The sequence below is a fragment of the Lichenostomus cassidix genome, unplaced genomic scaffold (assembly GCF_008360975.1).
Source record: "Lichenostomus cassidix isolate B80296 unplaced genomic scaffold, HeHo_3.0 HiC_scaffold_549, whole genome shotgun sequence".
Lineage (NCBI taxonomy): Eukaryota > Metazoa > Chordata > Aves > Passeriformes > Meliphagidae > Lichenostomus > Lichenostomus cassidix.
In genome coordinates this window covers 195,315-212,959 of record NW_028147342.1, presented here as the reverse complement: position 1 = coordinate 212,959, position 17,645 = coordinate 195,315, and the positions used below count along the sequence as shown (strand labels likewise).

General features: G+C 44.3%; 1 protein-coding gene across 1 annotated transcript in view; it reads right to left on the bottom strand.

Moving 5' to 3' along the window:
- The window catches only part of LOC146423377 (dual serine/threonine and tyrosine protein kinase-like), a 28,947-nt gene that overhangs the window by 10,500 nt on the left and 802 nt on the right, over positions 1-17,645 (bottom strand). The window contains exons 2-7 of the mRNA XM_085044828.1: positions 15,811-16,215; positions 9,249-9,876; positions 5,516-5,790; positions 5,087-5,170; positions 3,416-3,589; positions 745-877 (exon numbers count right to left, since the gene is read on the bottom strand). Coding sequence (XP_084900954.1) covers positions 745-877; positions 3,416-3,589; positions 5,087-5,170; positions 5,516-5,790; positions 9,249-9,876; positions 15,811-16,215 — 1,699 coding nt within the window. The remainder of the gene's footprint in view (positions 1-744; positions 878-3,415; positions 3,590-5,086; positions 5,171-5,515; positions 5,791-9,248; positions 9,877-15,810; positions 16,216-17,645) is intronic.

Below are 17,645 nucleotides of genomic sequence, written 5' to 3'. Positions count from 1 at the left end.
GAGATAGAAAATAGAGAGAGAGAGAGAGATAGAAAATAGAGAGAGAGAGATAGAAAGAAAATAGAGAGAGAGAGATAGAAAATAGAGAGAGAGAGAGATAGAAAATAGAGAGAGAGAGATAGAAAATAGAGAGAGAGAGATAGATAGAAAATAGAGAGAGAGAGATAGATAGAAAATAGAGAGAGAGAGAGAGATAGAAAATAGAGAGAGAGATAGAAAATAGAGAGAGAGATAGAAAATAGAGAGAGAGATAGAAAATAGAGAGAGAGATAGAAAATAGAGAGAGAGATAGAAAATAGAGAGATAAAAGATAAAAAAATAGAAAGAAGATAGAAAATAGATAAACACATAGAAAGATAACAGATAGAAAGATTGATGGAAAATAGACAGAAAATAGATAAATAGAAAACAGATAGAAAATAGACAGATAGAAAGAAAATAGAAAATAGAAAATAGAAGACAGAAGGAAAATAGACAGAAAATAGACATACAGACAGAAAATAGATAGATAGATAGATATAGATAGATAGATGAAACTCATAACAAACAGTTTAAAACCCCTAAATATTTGCAATAAAGTGTCTTTGCCACATCATCGTGGAGACTGTGTCTGCCTTTAAAAAACACCGCAGGGTAAGGGCATAAAAAGGCCCCAAAAAGGCCCCAAAAAGAAAGGACAAAACCCCCAGCCATCAGTGCGATAAAACCCCAAATCCCCTCAGAGCACACCCCTGGGCAGCTCACCGTGCAGCAGCACGTCCTGCAGGGATCTGCTCTCCAGGGCCAGCCTGGCCAGCCGCGGCGCGTGGTCCTTCCTCACCTTCAGCCACAGGTCCTCTGTCCTCTCCAGGCGGCCAGAGTGACCGTCCTCCAGCTGCAGGGACACCACACTGTCACCGGGAATGTTTGGGAGGTTGGACATTGCCCAGCTGGGGTTTGGGGAGGGTTGGAGTTTTTGAAGGTGTGGTTTGGAAATGAAAACTCAAATTAATGTTGGTTGGTGATGTTTACATCAGTTGTGTCACTTCTTCCTATGGAAAGCTGTGTGCAGGTTGTTAGCTCTATAAAAAATCTGCATTCAGATTATTTTCTCTATTAAAACATCTGCATTTAGCTTATTATCGCTATAAAAAGCTGCCTTCAGCTTATTACCCCTATAGAATCCTGCAGAAAAAGTTGCATTTAGCTTATTACCCCTGTGAAAAAAATCTGCATTTTGTAATTATCACTATAAAAAAACTGCATTTAGCTTATTACCCCTATAAAAATATCTGCATTCAGCTTATTATCTCAATTAAAAAGCTGCATCCAGCTTATTACCCCCATAGAAATCCTACAGAATCATATAGAAAAGCTGCACTTAGCTTATTATCCCTATAAAAAAATCTGCTTTTAGCTTATTATCGCTATAAAAAAATCTGCATTTGGCTTATTACCCCTATAGAAATCCTACAGAATCCTATAAAAAAATCTGCATTCAGATTATTATCTCTATTAAAAATCCACATTTAGCTTATTACCCCCATGAAAAAATTGCATTCAGCTTATTGCCCCCATAGAAATCCTACAGAATCCTATTAAAAAGCTGCATTCAGTTTATCACCCCTATAGAAAAACCACATTCAACTTATAAACCCTGTTTAAAAAAAATCTCCATTTAGTTTATTACCCCCATTAAAAAAGCTGCATTCAGATTATTTTCTCTATTAAAAAAATCTGCATTTAGCTTATTATCTCCATAAAAAAGCTGCCTTCAGCTTATTACCCCTATAGAATCCTATAGAAAAGTTGCATTCAGATGATCATCCCTATAGAAAAAGCTGCATTCAACTTACTATCTCTATAAAAAATCTGCATTTAGCTTATTACCCCTATGAAAAAGCTGCATCCAGCTTATTATCTCCATAAAAAAAAAACTGTATTCAGCTTATTATCCCTATAGAAATCCTATAGAATCCTATTTAGAAAGCTGCATTCAGTTTATCACCCCTATAGAAAAACTGCATTCAGCTTATTACCCCCATAGAAAGAGCTGCATTCAAATTACCACCATAGAAAAGATGCATTCAGATTATCATCCCTATTAAAAAACCTGCAATCATCTATTATCTCTATAAAAAAATCTGCATTCAGCTTATCCATAAAAAATGCTGCATTTATCTTATTTCCCCTATAAAAAAACTGCATTCAGCTTATTATCTCTATAAAAAAAATCTGCATTTAGTTTATTACCCCTAAAAAAAAGCTGCATTCAGCTTATTATCCCAATAGAAATCCTACAGAATCATATAGAAAAGCTGCATTTAGCTTATTACCCCGATGAAAAAGCTGCATTCAGCTTATTATCTCTATAAAAATAGCTGCATTCAGCTCCTCACCCCTCCCAAAAAGCCACACAAAGTGCTGTTTGAAGCATCCCTGCCACCCCAAACCCCCTTTTCCCATTCCCCAAACCCCCTTCTCCCACCCCAAACCCCCTTTTCCCATTCCCCAAACCCCCTTTTCCCATTTTTCCCACCCCAAACCCCCCTTTTCTCAACCCCAAACCCCCTTTTCCCCACCCCAAACCCCCTTCTCCCATTCCCCAAACCCCCTCTTTCCCACCCCAAACCCCTCTCCCATTCCCAAACCCCTTCCCACTTCTCCCCACCCTAAACCCCCTTTTCCCATTCCCAAACCCCCTTCTCCCATTCCCAACCCCTTCTCCCATTCCCCCAAAACCCCCTTCTCCCATTCCCCAAACCCACTTCTCCCACCCCAAACCCCTTTTCCCATTCCCAAACCCTTTTCCCATTCCCCAAACCCCCTTTTCCCATTCCCCAAACCCCTTTTTCCCATTCTCCCCACCCCAAACCCCTTTTCCCATTCCCCAAACCCCTTTTCCATTCCCCAAACCCCTTTTCCCATTCCCCAAACCCCTTTTCCCATTCCCCAAACCCCCTTTTTCCCATTCTCCCACCCCAAACCCCCTTTTCCCATTCCCCAAACCCCTTTTCCCATTCCCAAACCCCTTTTCCCATTCCCCCAAACCCCTTTTTCCCATTCCCCCAAACCCCTTTTCCATTCTCCCCACCCCAAACCCCTTTTCCCACCCCAAACCCCCTTTTGCCATTCCCCAAACCCCTCTTTCCCACCCCAAACCCCTTTTCCCATTTTTCCCACCAAACCCCCTTTTCCCATTTTCCCCACCCCAAACCCCTTCTCCCATTCCCAAACCCCTTCTCCCACCCCAAAACCCCTTCTTCCCACTTCTCCCACCCTAAACCCCCTTTCCCATTCCCAAAACCCTTTTCCCATTCCCCAAAACCCCTTTTCCCATTTTCCCCACCCCAAACCCCCTTTTCCCCACCCCAAACCCCTTTTCCCATTTTCCCCACCCCAAACCCCCTTTCCCACCCCAAACCCCACTCCCCTGGCGCAGGGAGGCAGCGAAAGCCTCGTGGGAGCTGTTGAGCCTCGTCCTGAACTGGCTGCAGATGCTCTTGGCCAGCTTGGAGGCACTGAGGCTCTCGATGGCATCCTGGGCCACCTTCCTCTTCCAGTCGCTGGTGATGGCAGGGGGGCTGACCCAGGTGATCCTCTGGATGATCTGGGAAAAGGCCATGGAGCTCGGGAATTTCAGGGGAATTTCAGGGGAATTTCAGGGGAATTTCAGGGGAATTTCAGGGGAATTTCAGGGGAATTTCAGGGGAATTTCAGGGGAATTTCAGGGGAATTTCAGGGGAATTTCAGGGGAATTTCAGGGGAATTTCAGGGGACTTTCAGGGGACTTTCAGGGGAATTTCAGGGGAATTTCAGGGGAATTTCGGGGGAATGGCAGAGGTTTGCTCAGAAAGGACAGGCACTGCACTGAGATGTGCTGAAGAATCAGGTTGTTAATTGGTTTTGGATTAGGAGTGTTCCCCAGCCTTCAGTATTCCTGTCCTTCCTTCAATATTCCCATCCTTCCTTCAATATTCCCATCCTTCCTTCAATATTCCCAATCCTTCAATATTCCCAGCCTTCAATATTTCCCAATCCTTCCTTCAATATTTCCCAATCCTTCCTTCAATATTTCCCAATCCTTCCTTCAATATTTCCCAATCCTTCCTTCAATATTTCCCAATCCTTCCTTCAATATTTCCCAATCCTTCCTTCAATATTTCCCAATCCTTCCTTCAATATTTCCCAATCCTTCCTTCAATATTTCCATCCTTCCCTCAATATTCCCACCCATCCTTCAATATTTCCCTTCCATCCTTCAATATTTCCAATCCTTTAATATTCCCAATCCTTCCCTCAATATTCCCATCCTTCAATATTCCTACTGTTTCTATTACTTCCTTATTAATTATTTACTTAATTATTTACTTAATTAATAACTGCATTTACTAATTCTCTCCTCACAGGGTGAGCACAGAGAATCCATGGCTGCTCCATCCCTGGAAGTGTCCAAATCCAGGTTGGACAACCCTGGGACAGTGGGAATTATCCCTGTCCTTGGAATGGGATGAGTTTTAAGCTCCTTCCCAACCCAAACCAGTCTGGGATTCTTTAATATTCCATTTAATAACATTTATTAAATATTTCTATCAAAGCAAACACCTCTTCAGTGGGTTCTTCCTGTCCTGAAGCGGCAAAGGGATGATTTGGAGCATTTGGAAATATTAGGAGCATTGGTGGGAAGTGTTCCCTGCCCATGGATAAATAGATAAACCTTAAAATCCCATCCTGGGACTGCAGGATTCTCATCCAGAGGAACTGATCACAACATCCTGCTAAAAACCAGGGAGAGGAGTTCCCAAAAAGGCCAAACCTCCAGGGAAGGAGCTTTTTCCTGGCTGAGGTGTGGAAATTCCAGCTCCACTTCCTGCCATTACTGGGAAATTCCATTCCTCTGCCTCACCCTTTATTAGAAACCACAGCAGTTCATCCCATTCCCCAGCAGGGACACTTCCCACCATCCCAAATTGCTCCAAACCCCATCCAGCCTGGCTTTGGGCACTTTCAGGGATGGAAAATCCCAGGAATAAACTGCCAGTCTGTGCCCAGAGTGGATTTAGGGAAGATTCCCTGCTCCAGGATGGACTTTTCCAAGCATCCCTACCTGTTTGATTTGTTCCCAAAGCATCCTGGTCACTGTAGAGCCAGAGTGAAAAGTGACCTCCACGTGATAAGCTGCATTTAGGATCTGAAAAACAGGGAAAAGAGGGGAAAAAATGGGAATTTTGCCAGCTGTAAACTTGGCTAGAGGCTGGGAAAATGGGAAAACTGGATTTTCTGTGGGATACTCCATGAATGAGTTGGTTAATTATTTACTGGATTCAGCTCATGGGTGTTTTCAGGTTGATACCTGATTATTTTAGGAAATAAAATTCAGGATTTAGGAAAATTTAAGCCCTTAAGTGACTGTTCCCCACTCTCAGCAGCCCAGATTCCCACACATTCCCAAGCTGCTCTCCTGATTTTGCCACCTCCATCTCCCTGCAGCAGGACAAACCCAACAATTAAGAACATTCCAGAGCCATCCCAGCACCTGCTTGAGATAATTGCTCGTGATGTGCACTGAACCCTCCTTGGCCTTCTCCAAGCTCCTGGCAGGATGCACTGACACCTCCCAGGACTCCTCCAGGCTCTTCAGACACCTCTCCAGGGTTCCCACGAAGCTTTCCCTCAGGTAATCCACGGAGCTGATCAATTTGTTGGCAACAGCCTGGTTCAGCCTGGAAATGATCAGTTCCTGGATCTGTTTGATGCAACATTTGATGTCCTTGGAGCTGACGGGTTCGCCGTTCTCGGGAATGATGATGTCTGCAGGGAGGGAAAGGGAAAACAGCCTTTGGATCCATTCCTGCTGGAAGAAACTGCTGAGGAGCTCCAATTTCTGCTCCTGATGTTGTTTGGGAAATAAAAATTTTTTTTTCCTGATTATCCCAGAGCTGCATTGCCTGGGAAGAGGATGGATTTAGGCAAGGAGAGGGAAAAAAAAAGGTGTGAGGATCAACCTCCAACTCCTCCCTGGGATGTTTCAGAAGGATTTGGGGATTCTCTCCCCATTCCCAGCTTTCCATCCCCCTGGGACTTTGGGATAACAACTCCTGAGAAACTCCAGGTTCTGCTCCTGATGTTATTTGGGAAATAAAAAGTTTTCCTGATTATTCCAGAGCTGAATTTCCTGGGAAAAGGAAGGATTAAGGCAAGGAGAGGGAAAAAACCTCCAACTCTTCCCTGGGATGTTCCAGACAGGATTTGGGGATTCTCTCCACATTCCCAGCTTTCCCATCCCCCTGGGACTTTGGGATAGCAACTCCTGAGGAGCTCCAGGTTCTGCTCCTGATGTTGTTTGGGAAATAAAATTTTTTTTCCCCATTATCCCAGAGCTGAATTTCCTGGGAAGAGGATGGATTAAGGCAAGGAGAGGGGAAAAAATCTCCAACTCTTCCCTGGGATGTTTCAGACAGGATTTGGAGATTCTCTCCATATTCCCAGCTTTCCATCCCCCTGGGACTTTGGGATAACAACTCCTGAGGAGCTCCAGGTTCTGCTCCTGATGTTGTTTGGGAAATAAAAATCTTTTCCCCGTTATCCCAGAGCTGCATTTCCTGGGAAGAGGAAGGATTAAGGCAAGGAGAGGGAAAAAAACCTCCAACTCTTCCCTGGGGTATTTCAGAAGGATTTGGGGATTCTCTCTACATTCCCAGCTTTCCCATCCCCCTGGGACTTTGGGATAACAACTCCTGAGGAGCTCCAGGTTCTGCTCCTGATGTTGTTTGGGAAATAAAATTTTTCCTGATTATCCCAGAGCTGCATTTTCTGGGAGGAGGAAGGATTAAGGCAAGGAGAAAGAAAAAATCTGTGATGATCAACCTCCTGGGATGTTTCAGACAGGATTTGGGGATTCTCTCCACATTCCCAGCTTTCACATCCCCTGGAACTTCCTGGGAAATGCAGGGAGAACTCTCTGATTTCCCCAAAATACCCCCTTGGGAGCACAAGATCTGAGCTAATTTTCTTTTTTCCAACAAAACCTCTCCTCCCCACGAGTGAAAAATGAAGTTTCCATTTCTGCACCCAAGAGTTCAGTGCAAAAGTCAAAGAAACCAAGCAGGAAGTGAAGGTTAAGTTTCACTGCTGACACTGAAATAGATTTTTTTTTTAATATTTCTTAGGACAGATTTATTCCCAAATCTCACTGGGGCACAAGTGGAGAGAGTTGTTTTCTTCCTCAGCAAAGTAGGGAATTGGAGAATAAATGGAAAATATCCTGAACATAGGGAGGATGGCCCTGAAATTCATAAATGAAGCAAAAAAAAAAGCAGAATTCTTCAAAGCAGATCTGCAAGGCTGATCCCTGGCTAACTCCAAATTCCTGATTTTGGACCAATAAAAATCTGATTTATAAGAAGCTTGTCCAAGCCTCTCATTTATGTTTTTTTTTTTACCCAAGAGATTCCACAAAAGATTTGCAGAGCCCCTCAACCAGACCAAAACAAAAACAGCCACTTGGATTAAATTCCAAAGGATTGCTGGAATAAAAAGCTCTTCCAGAGAGGAGAGGCGGAGTGAATTCACATGGAATTCCTAATGGTAATTCATGGGTTGAAGGATTAAATTCTAGATAGTTGCTGGAATAAAAAGCTCTTCCAGAGAGGAGAAGGGGAGTGAATTCACACAGATTCCAAAGGATTCCTGATGGGAATTCAAGGGGCTGAAGGATTAAATTCCACCAAAGGGTTTCTGGAATAAAAAGCTCTTCCAGAGAGGAGAGGGAGTGTGAATTCACATGGATTCTAAAGGATTCCTGACAGGAATTCAAGGGGCTGAAAGAAGAACAAATTGGGGATTTTTTTAGGGCTGACAGGAGATCAGAAACCCAGGCAATCACCTCGGAACTCCATGCTGGCAGCATCCTCCAGCAGCTCCTCCTTCATCTTGCCCAGAGAGTAAATTGGGGAGAGTGAATTCATATGGAATTCCTAATGGGAATTCAAGGGGCTGAAAGATTAAATTCCAAAGGGTTGCTGGAGTAAAAAGCTCTTCTAGAGGAGAGGGAGAGCAAATTCACATGAATTCTAAAGGATTCCTGATGGGAATTCACAGGGCTGAAGGATTAAATTCTGAATGGTTGCTGGAATAGAAAGCTCTTCCAGAGAGGAAAGGGGAAGTGAATTCCCATGGAATTCCTGATGGGAATGCAAGTGGCTGAAAGATTAAATTCTGAATGGTTGCTGGAATAAAAAACTCTTCCAGAGGAGAGGGAGAGTGAATTCACATGGATTCTAAAGGATTGCTGATGGGAATTCAAGTGGCTCAAGGATTAAATTCTGAATGGTTGCTGGAGTAAAAAGCTCTTCCAGAGAGGAGAGGGAAAGTGAATTCACATGGAATTCCTGACAGGAATTCAAGTGGCTGAAAGAAGAACAAACTGGGGATTTTTTCAGGGCTGACAGGAGATCAGAAACCCAGGCAATCACCTCAGAACTCCATGCTGGCAGCATCCTCCAGCAGCTCCTCCTTCATCTTGCCCAGAGAGTAAATTGGGGAGAGTGAATTCATATGGAATTCCTAATGGGAATTCAAGGGGCTGAAAAATTAAATTCTGAATGGTTGCTGGAGTAAAAAGCTCTTCCAGAGAGGAGAGGGAGAGTGAATTCACACAGATTCCAAAGGATTCCTGATGGGAATTCAAGGGGCTGAAGAATTAAATTCTAGATAGTTGCTGGAATAAAAAGCTCTTCCAGAGAAGAGGGAGAACAAATTCACATGGAATTCCTGATGAGAATTCAAGGGTCTGAAGGATTAAATTCTAAAGGGTTGCTGGAATAAAAAGTTCTTTGAGAGGGAGAGTGAATTCACATGAATTCTAAAGGATTCCTGATGGGAATGCAAGTGGCTCAAGGATTAAATTCCACCAAAGGGTTTCTGGAATAAAAAGCTCTTCCAGAGAGGAAAGGGAAAGTGAATTCACATGGAATTCCTGATGGGAATTCATGGGGCTGAAGGATTAAATTCCAAAGAGTTGCTGGAATAAAAAGCTCTTTGAGAGAAGAGAGGGAGAGTGAATTCACGTGGAATTCCTGATGGGAATTCAAGGGGCTGAAGGATTAAATTCTGAATGATTGCTGGAATAAAAAGCTCTTCCAGAGGAGAGGGAGAGCAAACTCCACTGGAATTCCTGATGGGAATTCAAGGAGCTGAAAGAACAAATTGGGATTTTTTCAGGGCTGAAAGGAGAAGGCAACAATCCTTCAAACCCCCCAGGCAATCACCTCGGAACTCCATGCTGGCAGCATCCTCCAGCAGCTCCTCCTTCATGTTGCCCAGCGTCTCCACGATCATCTCCTTCATCTCCTCCTGCTTGCGGTTCGCGATTCCCATCAGCGACTCGTAGAGCTCGTTCTCCTTCCTCCTGGTGTACTCCAACCTTTTTGGGGTGATCTGCAGATCCCTCTGCATGTCAAACGCCTGGTCGATGAAAATATTGAGGCAACGGCAGTGAACTTCGTTTAATTTTGTCGCTGCTTCCACCAGGTGCTCCTGGAGGATTTGCCGGGAGAAGGTGCTGAGCAGGCGGAGTTTTTCCGGCTGCTCCACCAGCATGCTCCTGGAGTTGGGAATTCCGCAGGGATTGAGGTATTCCAGCTGCTCCAGCTGGAGGTGGAGGGAGGATTTCTCCCTGTCGGGTTTTTTCGGGGAGCTGGGGTCGGGGATTCGGATGAAGAAGATGGGGAGGGAGAATTGCTCCTTGATGTGGCGCAGCTCGGTTTGGTCAGATGGGGACAGCTGGGGGTCGCTGATGGCGAAGGTGACAACGGGGAGGACTTGGTCCAGGAGCTCGGCCAGGGTGGAGGTGGCTGGCTGGAAGGCACGGCAGGGAGCGACCACGATGTCCACCTCCTGGGGAGAGGGGAAAAAAAAGGAGGTTTTCTGTGGGAAATGGCCTGGAATTTAGGGATGGAGGGGAAAAGTTGGATTTTTCAAGTTGGGTGTGCCAGGCTGAATTTATGTGTGTATATATATATATTTATATTTTTTATATATATTTATATATATATGTATATATATGTGAATTTATAGTGAATTTATAGGTGAAAACAGAGTGAAAAGAAAATAATATATAGTGAAAAGAAAATAAAATACAGTGAAAATAATATAATGAAAATAAATAACATAGTGCAAATAATATAGTGCAAATAAAAATATAGTGAAAACAATATACAGTGAAAATAAACAATATAGTACAAACAATATATAGTGAAAAGAAATAAAATAGTGCAAATAATATAGTGGAAATAATATATAATGAAAATAAAATAATATATAGTGAAAATACTATAGAGTGAAAATAATATAGTGAAAATAGAGAAAAATATATAGTAAAAATACAGTGAAAACAAATACAAAGAAATTAAATACAGTGAAAATAGAAACATTCAAAAATAGATCTATATATGAAAAATAACAGCAAATTCCTGATTTTGGACTGAAGGCCTTGCAGTTTCAGCCCAGTTTTGTCCTAAAACTCCAACCAAGTGTCCCAGCAAAGTGCCAGCATGGAAAAGCTGGAATTCTTTAAGTTATCCTCGATGCTTCCCAGCCCTGCAGCTCCGAGCAGACATTTCTTTTTTCTTTTTCAGACATTTTTCCCAATTTTCCACGGATTTTCCAACACCACACAACCCTCTGCTGCCAAGGGAGAGGAAACACAACAACCAATTCCAGGGAATTCACAGCCAGGAGAACAGATGGTTGTGACATCCTTGAAATCCAACAATATGGATTTTATTTGATTTTATTTTCATTTCCTGCTGCTTTGGCCTCACTCTCCTGCTGGCAGTTCTTCCTAACCAGTTTGGAATTTGCTTCCTTCCCTTCCCAGGAATTTGGGAATCACCTCTGGATGTGCAGGAAAAATGTGACAATTCCATGGATCCTATTGGAGCCACAATATGGATTTGATTTGATTTTCATTTCCTGCTGCTTTGGCCTCACTCTCCTGCTGGCATTTCCTCCTAAACCTATGGAAAACAGTTTGGAATTTGCTTCCTTCACTTCCCAGGAATTTGGGAATCACTTCTGGATAGGCAGGAAAAATGGGACAATTCCATGGATATTATTAAATAAGGACTTTAATAATTTAATAATTCCATTGATCCTATTAAATAAGGAATTTAATAATTTAATAATTCCATTATCCCTATAAAATATGGAATTTGGGAATCACCTCTGGATAGGCAGGAAAAATGTGACAATTCCATGCATCCTATTAAATCAGGAATTTAATAATTTAATAATTCCATTATCCCTATTAAATAAGGAAGGTGGGAATCACCTCTGGATTTGCAGGGAAAATGGGACAATTCCATTATCCCTATTAAATCAGGAATTTGGGAATCACCCCTGGAAAAATGTGACAATTCCATTGATCCTATTAAATAAGGAATTTAATAATTTAATTATTCCATTATCCCTATTAAATAAGGAAGGTGGGAATCACCTCTGGATAGGCAGGAAAAATGAGACAATTCCATTATTCTTACTAAATAAGGAATTTGGGAATCACCTCTGGATTTGCAGGGAAAATGTGACAATTCCATTATCCCTATTAAATAAGGAATTTGGGAATCACCTCTGGAAAAACATGACAATTCCATTATCCCTATAAAATCAGAATGCCAAAGGAGGGAGAATTCCAGAGCAATCTTTGGCTCCTAACAGAGGTGATAATTAAGGATTCTTCCATCATTTTTCCAACCCCAGGAGCTCTGGGGAAATCCAGGATCCCCTGGAGTTGACCCCAAACTTTCCCCAGGGCACAAAAGGGGATGTTTTGTGACCCCAGAAAAAATGAGTCACCCCAAAGCAGGGAGGAAGCCACAGTTGTCTCCAGGAGACAAGAAAAACCCCAAAACCACAAACCCCAAACCCCAACCCTGCCAGCTCCTCCCACCCAACCTTTTCCAAAGAAAATTTCAGATATTTCCTGCCGAAATTATATATTCTCTATATATTTTTTTGGGTTTTTTTTTTTTTCTCCCATAGGGGTTTAACAAATCCACACTTTTAGGGATTGAGGTTTCCTGGATGGGGAATTCCTGGGAGTCACACTGGAATTCCTGGGATTGCTGAGCTCTGAGTGTGGAATTCCCTCAAGGAATATCCAAACTTCCCATTTCCCACCAGCAATGCAAATATCAGAGTTAAATTGGCATTGAAAACACCGAAAAATAAAACTTTTCAGCCCCAAAACTCCAAACCCCACAAGGGCAGGAAAAGGGAATAATCCAGAGGAAAACCATCCCATAAAACTATGGAAAACCATTAAAAAAAAGAGGATTTAGGGAAGGAGCCAAACGTCTGCTGCCCCTGTAAATCCCATAATCTGTCTGGCCCTGAGGATTATTCCCCACGACCCCAAAATGCATTCCTAAAATCCCAAAGGAATAGGGGATTTGCTGAGGTTTTTCTTGATGTTTGAGGTTTAAAAATATCCCAACAGCACGAGGTTGCCATCCTGGGAAAATGGGATTTGTGGTTTCTTCTCCTCTGGAAAATTTGGGATTTGGAAATCCTGTGGGAAGGGAAAAGCAAGGATGGTGCCATGCTGGATGTCAGAGTGGAGAAAAACCCCTCAGGGTGCTGCAGTTTGGTGTTGAAACCATAAATATTCTGCATTTTGAGTTGAATTTATCGATTGGATTTATCTCCACATTTTTTTTAAAAGGAGTTTAGTTAATAATAAATTATTAATTTGCAATTAATTCAGTCTTTCTTTGCTGGATTAATGGCCAAGGTGTCTTCAAACATCACTAAAGTGTTGAAATATTTAAAATGTGAGGGGATGGAATTAAAAAAAACCTGAAAAAACAGAGATTTGAGGGAAAAAATGAGGTTAAATTCCTATTAATCTCCCTCTCCCTCTGTTCCAAAGGCGTTGAGCTCCTCCAAATTAATTCAAATATTTCAGAGCTGTTGTCCTAAATATAATTTTACCATCCCTGGGAGTTGTAATTCCTCTCAGCTTTGTTTCAGAAGTCAGGAAAAAGCAGAAGTTGCTCCAGAGCTGTTCTGCAGCCCTGAAATCTTGGAGAGGATCCAAACAAACTCCTCCATTTCGGCTCCAGAGCCAAATTCCTGTGGTTCAGGAGCTTTGGCTGTGCCTGGCAGGGCTTTGCTCAGACTCAGCCTGAGCAGGAGGGTGGGAAATTGGAATGGCACTGGAATTTTGCACTAGAATTGCACTGGAATTTCTCAGTGGAATTTCACACTGGAATTTTTATCCAGGAATTTCACTGGAATTTTTCACTAGAATTGTACTGGAATATTTCACTGGAATATTTCACTGGAATTTTTCACTAGAATTGTACTGGAATTTTTCACTGGAATGTTTCACTGGAATGTTTCACTGGAATGTTTCACTGGAATGTTTCACTGGAATGTTTCACTGGAATGTTTCACTGGAATGTTTCACTGGAATGTTTCACTGGAATGTTTCACTGGAATGTTTCACTGGAATGTTTCACTGGAATGTTTCACCAGAATTTCTCCCTGGAATTTTCCACTGGAATTTCTCACTGGAGTTTTTCCCTGGAATTTCTCCCTGGAGTTTCACACTGGAATTTTTCCCTAGAATTGCACACTGGAATTTTTCACTGGAATTTTTCCCTAAAATTGCACACTGGAATTTTTCACTGGAATTTTTCCCTAAAATTGCACACTGGAATTTTTCACTGGAATTTTTCCCTAAAATTGCACACTGGAATTTTTCACTGGAATTTTTCCCTAAAATTGCACACTGGAATTTTTCACTGGAATTTTTCCCTAAAATTGCACACTGGAATTTTTCCCTAGAATTGCACACTGGAATTTTTCACTGGAATTTTTCCCTAGAATTGCACTGGAATTTTTTCCCTAGAATTTCACTGGAATTTTTCACTAGAATTTCACTGGAATTTTTCACTAGAATTCCACCAGAATTTCCCCACCATTGCCATCTCCTATCAGCTTTAAAAAAAAAAAATAAAAATTCGTTCTTCCTTCAGCCCCTTGAATTCCCATCAGGAATCCTTCAGAATCCCTGCAAATCCACAATCCCCTCTCCTCTGGAAGAGCTTTTTATTCCAAGTTTATGAATTATGAATTCCAAGATTATGAATTTAATCCAAGTGGCTTTTTGCATCCCAATGTCCCAAATCTATCCAAAGGCAGACAGAGGGATCTTTGTGACTCCCAGACCTTCTGAGAGGGATCAGGACTGTCAGGGTCAGGAATGTCACCTCCCAGGTGTCACAGACAGTGCCAGTGCCACCATTTAGGGCAGCACCACCTCGAGCTCTGCCACCCAAGTTTTTAAGGTCATTTTTCAGGTGCCAGGGACAGGGACAGTGTCACCATTTACTGCAGCACCACCTTGACCTCTGCCTTCCTCTGAGGGGGATCAGGACTGTCAGTGTCAGGAATGTCACCTCCCAGGTGCCAGGGACAAGGACAGTGCCACCATTTAGGGCAACACCACCTCCAGCTCTGCCTCCCAAGTTTTTAAGGCCATTTTCCAGGTGCCAAGGACAGTGCCAATGTCACCATTTAGGGCAGCAGCATCTCCATCTCTGCCACCCTCTGAGGGGGATCAGGACTGGCAATGTCACCTACCAGTTGTTAGGGACAGGGACAGTGCCAGTGTCACTGTTTAGGGCAACATCACCCCAACCTCTGCCACCCTCTGACAGGATCAGGACTGTCAGTGCCAGGAATGTCACCTACCAGCTGTCAGGAACAAGGACAGTGCCACCATTTAGGGCATCACCACCTCCAGCTCTGCCACCCTCTGAGGTGGATTAGGACTGGGAGTGTCACCTCCCAGGTGCCAGGGACAGTGCCACCATTTAGGGCAGCACCACCTCCATCTCTGCCACCCTCTGAGCAGGATCAGGACTGTCAGCATCAGAAATGTCACCTCCCAGGTGCCAGGGACAACACCAGTGCCACCATTTAGGACATCAGCACCTCCAGCTCTGCCACCCTCTGAGCAGGATCGGGACTGTGAGCATCAGAAATGTCACCTCCCAGGTGCCAGGGACAAGGACAGTGCCACCATTTAGGGCAGCAGCACCTCCAGCTCTGCCACCCAAGTTTCTAAGGCCATTTCCCAGTTCCCAGTGACAAGGACAGCGCCAGTGCCATCATTCAGGGCAGCACCACCTCGAGCTCTGCCACCCCTGTTTTTAAGGCCATTTCCCAGGTGCCAAGGACAAGGCCAGCGTCACCCTCACCTTGAGCAGCGAGTAGGGCAGCACCACCTCAAGCCTTAAAAACCCAAATTTTTAAGGCCATTTTCCAGCTGCCAGGAGCAGTGCCAGTGCCATTGTTTAGGGCACCACCACCTTGAGCTCTGCCATCTTCTCACTGTCAACGCCACACAGCACCAGTGCCACCATTCAGGGCATCAGCACCTCGAGCTCTTCCACCCTCTGAGCAGGATTGGGACTGTCGGCATCAGAAATGTCACCTCCCAGGTGCCAAGGACAGCACCACTGCCATCATTCAGGGCAGCAGCACCTTGAGCTCTGCCACCCCTGTTTTTAAGGCCATTTCCCAGGTGCCAATGACAACGATAGTACCACCATTTAGGTGGTCACCATTTAGTGCCACCTTGAGCTCTGCCACCTTCTGAGATGGATTAGGACTGGAAAAGTCATTTCCCAGTTGCCAGTGACAAGGACATTGCCACCCTCACCTTGAGCAGCGGGTAGGGCAGCACCACCTCCAGCTCTGCCACCCAAGTTTCTAAGACCATTTCCCAGGTGCCAGTGACAAGGACAATGCCACCCTCACCTTGAGCAGAGGGTAGGGCAGCACCACCTCCAGCTCGGCCACCCTCTGCGCAGGATCCTCGGTGTCCCCCGCGACCTCCAGGTCCTCCTCGGGGATGGTGTCCCAGTGTCCCCTGTGCGCCGCCAGCGCCTGCACCAGCTCGTAGTGGCCGGGCAGCGCCAGGCTGAGCCGCGTCCTCGCCCCGTGCGTCAGGCGGATCCTCCTCCTCCTGCAGCTCTCCTCGCTGCCGGCCTTGCTGGTGGGCAGCAGCTTCTCGCCCAGCAGGGCGTTGAGCAGCTGGCACTTGGCGCTGCAGTTCTGCCCCAGCAGCAGCAGGCAGGGCGGGCGGCTCACCCAGCGCTGCAGCTGCTCCTCCTCGTGCCGCGGGAAGGAGATGGGAGTGTGGCCTGGATTGGGAATGAAAAACTGCTCAGAATACAAGGATTTCAGGGAAAAAAAATCACATTGGCTTCCCTCTCTATCCATTCCAAAGGTGCTGAGCACCTCCAAATTAATCTACACCCTCATCCTGTACTGAATATCCTGTTACCATCAATGGGATTGTGCACAGGGCGGCTGGAAAAGTTCCTTGTGCCACAGGAAGGAGATGGGAGTGTGGCCTGCAGTGGGGAAGGAAAAATTGCTCAGAATACAAGGATTTCTGGGAAAAATTCTCATTGGTTTCCCTTTTCCTCTCTTCCAGAGGTGCTGAGCTCTTCCAAATTAATCTAATCCACTGAATATCCTGTTACCATCAATGGGATTGTGCACAGGGTGGCTGGAAAAGTTCCTCATACTGTGGGAAGGAGATGGGAGTGTGGCCTGGGGTGGGGAGAGAATTCATGGGGATTGTTCTGAATTATTCTAATCTATTGATTATCCTGTTATCATCAATGGGATTGTGCACAGGGTGGTTGGAAGTTCCTCGTGCTGGGGGAAGGAGATGGGAGTGTGGCCTGGGTGGGGAGAGAACAGGGATTGGAGGGGAGAACTCATGGGGATTGTTCTAAATTATTCTAATATATTGAATATCGTCAATGGGAGTATGCACAGGGTTGTTGGACAAGTTCCTTGTGCCACGGGAAGGAGAACGGAGTGTGGCCTGGGATTGGGAAGGAAAAACTGCTCAGAATACAAGGATTTCTGGGAAAAATTCTCATTGGTTTCCCTTTTCCCCTGTTCCAGAGGTGCTGAGCTCTTCCAAATTAATCTAATCCACTGAATATCCTGTTATCATCTATGGGATTGTGCACAGGGTGGTTGGAAGCTCCTCATACTGTGGGAAGGAGATGGGAGTGTGGCCTGCGGTGGGGAGAGAACAGCGGTTGGAAGGGAGAACTCATGGGGATTGTTCTGAATTATTCTAATGTATTGAATAACCTGTTATCAGTGGGATTGTGCACAGGGTGGCTGGAAGTTCCTCGTGCCGTGGGAAGGAGATTGGAGTGTGGCCTGGGATTGGGAATGAAAAACTGCTCAGAATACAAGGATTTCAGGGAAAGATTCTCACTGGTTTCCCTCTCCATCCATTCCAAAGCTGCTGAGCTCCTCCAAATTAATCTACACTCTCATCCTCTACTGATTATCCTGTTATCATCAATGGGATTTTACACAGGATGGTTGGAAAAGTTCCTTGTGCCGTGGGAACAAGATCAGACTATCACCTGGAACTGGGAATAAAAACAAGGATTGGAGGGGAGAATTCATGTGGATTTTTGTGGGTCATGCTCAGAGCTTCCACACTAATCTAATCCACTGAATATCCTATTCACATCAATGGGATTGCATGCAGGATGGTTGGAAAAGTTTCTCATACTGTGGGAACAAGATTGGGGTTTGCCCTGATTTCTTCTTCC